The 4,093-nt window shown below is 18.5% G+C and overlaps 1 protein-coding gene across 2 annotated transcripts in view; it reads right to left on the reverse strand.

The window, feature by feature from the left end:
* Nucleotides 1–465: 465 nt before the first annotated feature.
* Nucleotides 466–4,093, reverse strand: part of LOC102674851 — a 6,360-nt gene continuing 2,732 nt past the window's right edge. The window contains exons 3-5 of one of the 2 annotated variants that reach the window (XM_006623986.2): nt 3,391–3,492; nt 2,950–3,279; nt 466–1,638 (exon numbers count right to left, since the gene is read on the reverse strand). In XM_006623986.2, coding sequence (XP_006624049.1) covers nt 947–1,638; nt 2,950–3,279; nt 3,391–3,492 — 1,124 coding nt within the window. In that variant the 3' untranslated portion in view covers nt 466–946. Of the gene's footprint in view, nt 1,639–2,949; nt 3,493–4,093 lie in introns of both variants that reach the window. The other variant, XM_006623985.2, reaches the window with a different exon arrangement.

The raw sequence follows: 4,093 nt of genomic DNA on the forward strand, positions 1-4,093 counted from the left end.
TAAAATTAAATACATGTTAATATTTAAATATTTTGTAAATAGTATTATACAAATTAAAGTTAGTAATTAATGCAATTTTTATTAAATTTTAGAAAATATTTATAACGAAAATAAAACGAAAATAAAATTAATTATAAATTAGGAAATAATAATATGATTTGAAATAATAAATAAGTACATATGACTAGAAAGAGATTTTTATTTATTACTTATAATTTATAATACTATACTAATATTTATATGCAAAAAATTAATTTTTTTATTAAGAAATTCATATAAATTTAATATTAAATAAATTTAAATAAAATGATTTTTCTTATACATTTTAAATAAATCTAGTATTTAAAAAACATTTTTAAATACTAAAAAAGAAACTTTGCTATATCTTTTAAAATTTTGTTAATCATAATCATCATAATCAAAAAAACTTTTAATGTTTTTTTTAATAACATCTAATTACTTTGGAAATTTTATATTTATTCATAATTTTTTTATACAGCTTTCACAAGGCACCATTAGAAACAAGAGAATTTTTTTAAAATATGAATATTAATAATTATAACAGTAATTGTTCATTATTATTCATTCAAATGAAAATTATTATTCATTCACTCGTGTACACACATCCACACAATATATATAATCATTTTAAATATATATATGTATATATTTAGGCGTTTATTCATTACTACATTACTATCAAGTGTTGACTAGTTATAATAAATCTATAGACAGATATAATTTATTAATCTATTGTAATGCTATTATATTTAAATATATTAATGAAATAAATGTTTTCATTTTTTTGAAATATTTATATTATTTAAATTTATTAAAATTTATTAATACTTTTATATTATAAAATTGAAGAATCAGTTTTTATAAATGATTTTCAACTATTTCTAATATAATAATAAGCATTAGATAAATCAAAAATTAAATTAAATTAATTTGTATGTGGCAAATTTACAAGTGAATTTAATTTTACAACTTGTACTTTTGATGTTAGTATCTTTGTTGCTTCTATATCATATGAAGACCAATATGTTATTAATTCTGGAAATCCATCTTCATTAATACAATCAATTTTAATTGAACTAAAACGAGTACGTAAATTCAAATTTGGTTGGCAATCTGCATCTCGACATAATTGAATAATATCAGTTTGACTGGCATTTCTAATTTGCACGTCAGTATAATTTACAAAAACTATTAAAACTCTTTCTACTAGTCTTCTTTCTGTAACAATAGATACTTTTTCTATATGTTCAGATGTTGAATTAATCCATTGCCAAAACTTAATGACAAATCCCGAAGTATAAGGTTTTCCAGACATAACCAAAAAAGCTGGTTTTGAAACAAAAGAATTAGGATTAACGTGATCCCATATTATTATTGGTTGATTTCCATGTTTTTGCAACGTTAGATTTACAGTAGCTTTACAAAATTCTCCTGGACATAATCCTTTGTTTTCAATGGATAAATAGTGATATGGTGTAGGATTCCAGTTATTCTCCTCATTGAATTTTAAAGTCTTAAATTTTCGAAATGTCATTGATTTCATTATCAATTTTTTTTTATATTCTGATAATTTCATAATATGTAATAATCCTTTAATAGTCATAGTTTTAATCACATCTATATAAAATAAAAAATAAAATATATAGAAATAAATAGATTTAAAATAAAAATATTAATTTTATTTTAATTATTAATCATTATTTTATTTAAAAATAAAATGTAAAATTTTTTATCATATTTATGATATGTCATTATGATTTTTTGTTTAATAATCTGATAAAAAAATGTTGAATAAAAGTTAATCTTTAAACTTATTAAATTAATTTTTAATATACTATATATTACAGGTACTTTTTTCAATAAAAAATCAAATCTTTATTTTTTATATATTACTATATATTTCTAATTTCATATTGTTGCAATGTTCAAATAAATTCAATTCTTCATATTATATTTTTGAGATAATTTTAAATTTAGAAATATGAAATATGAAATATGAAAATAAAAGAAAATAATATTATTATATAAATTATTTAATTTATAATAAATTAATGATTATGTATTATATCCAAGTACAATAAAATTCTGTGTGAAATCATTTATAATAGTAGTAATACCATATATAATTATAATTAATTATAACATTTCATTCTGAGCTAATTCAAAATATAAATAAAACAATTTATCACAATAAGATTTCTTATTTCTAAATTCAAAATCATTTCAAGGTCATAATTTGAAGAATTATTAAATTGATTTAACATTACATCAATATAAAGCCAGAAATACATAATATCATTTATTATAAAAAAAAATTTTTTTTTTAAAATTAATTTTTGAAAAAATTAAATTTAGAAATTTATCATTTATATGATTTTTTGATTGTAAATGCTTAATCTTGAATTTCTAAAAAACAAAAATATAAACGATAAAATTTTATTTTATACTTTCACATGTAAAATAACTACATATCATTTGTATATTGATTTCATTTGTATCTAATTAGCTAATCATTTAAATTTAAAAAATTGTTAAACTTGATTTACTTGAAAATGATTTAATTGAAAAATAAATAAAAATTGAATAATTTTTAAATTATTTTCACAAATAACATTACATATGATTATATATTTATATATATATCCCATGTACTTTGGAATATCCTGTATAGAGAAAATATATTAAAATTTCTAATAATTTTAATAATATATTTTTAATATATTAATTTTTTTATCTTTACAATTGATTAACAATTAACAAAGAAATATCTATAATAATTGATTTAATTTTGTAAACAAAATATAATAATATTTTTAAAAATTTTTAATAAATTTCTTTTTTAAATTTTTTCTAATTAAATTATATTTGTATCTTTTTATATTTATATTTTTTTTATATTTGTATATTCATAATTAAATTTATACTTACTTTTTCCATTATTATTATAGCAAATATAAGATATAGTATCGTTAAAATGATTATTTATATCAATAGATGAACAATTTTTAGGTGAATATCGTCCTAAAAGATGACCAGTTGCACCAGATAAAAGAACAAGATTATTTTTCGTTGCTATTTCTATACTTAAAAAATCTTCTACTGTATCTGAATCAATATCTGATAAAATTAAAGGTAGTTTTTCAAATGTATGAATATTTGAACTCCAATGTATAGTTCCTGCAATAGGTTCAATACTAGCCAAAAGGCCTTGATTTCCAACTACTATACAGTCTGGTTTCCCAGATCGATCTGTATCGACTGAAATACAATCAATTTCAGTAGGTAGTCGTTTTAAAGAAACCAACCATAATGGTAAACCACTATTTCCTTGCATGGACATTATTCCTCCTCCTTCTGCTGATATCTGACCTTGATCATTATTTGTATTATTTCCTGTATATTGTTGTCCACGAACCAGGAATATAAGATTTGATGGATTTCCATGTATAATGGAGATAGGACCATGTAACTCTGAAAATATATAATCATGCATTAATTATTATCTTATTAATTTTTTATTAGAATAACATTAAAAACAATCTAATATTAGAATAATTGTCTTTATAATAGAATAGGAGAATCTCTTTTTTTTAAAAATATGTTATAATAAAAGATAAGCTAATTAATTAATTAACTTTACATATGAAAATATAGAATAAAATTTTAAATAATTTTTTCTTGTGCATTAAATTATCGCATAATTTTCAAGGTATTTGCAAAAAATAAATTATTACTATATTGAATTTATATGTATATATGTAACAATATCTTTTGGATTCAAAAGCAAAAATAAAATATAGAATAATTGAGCTATTTTATATTTGAAAAAAATTTATACATTGATGCAATGATTTAGTTTGTTCCTAAATGAGTTCGATTCTTTCAAAAAGTATCACAATTAATTTATTGGTAGACATTTCTTATGTGAGTCTTTATATCATTAAAAATGGTCAATTCTTTTGAAAAATTTTTTAGTTTATATAGCTACAAACAAAATTTAAAATGCTCACATAACATAAATAGTAAATCTAATAATAAATATTTTATGTAAACATATATATATTTATATATA

This window comes from Apis dorsata, unplaced genomic scaffold (assembly GCF_000469605.1).
Source record: "Apis dorsata unplaced genomic scaffold, Apis dorsata 1.3 scaffold_982, whole genome shotgun sequence".
Lineage (NCBI taxonomy): Eukaryota > Metazoa > Arthropoda > Insecta > Hymenoptera > Apidae > Apis > Apis dorsata.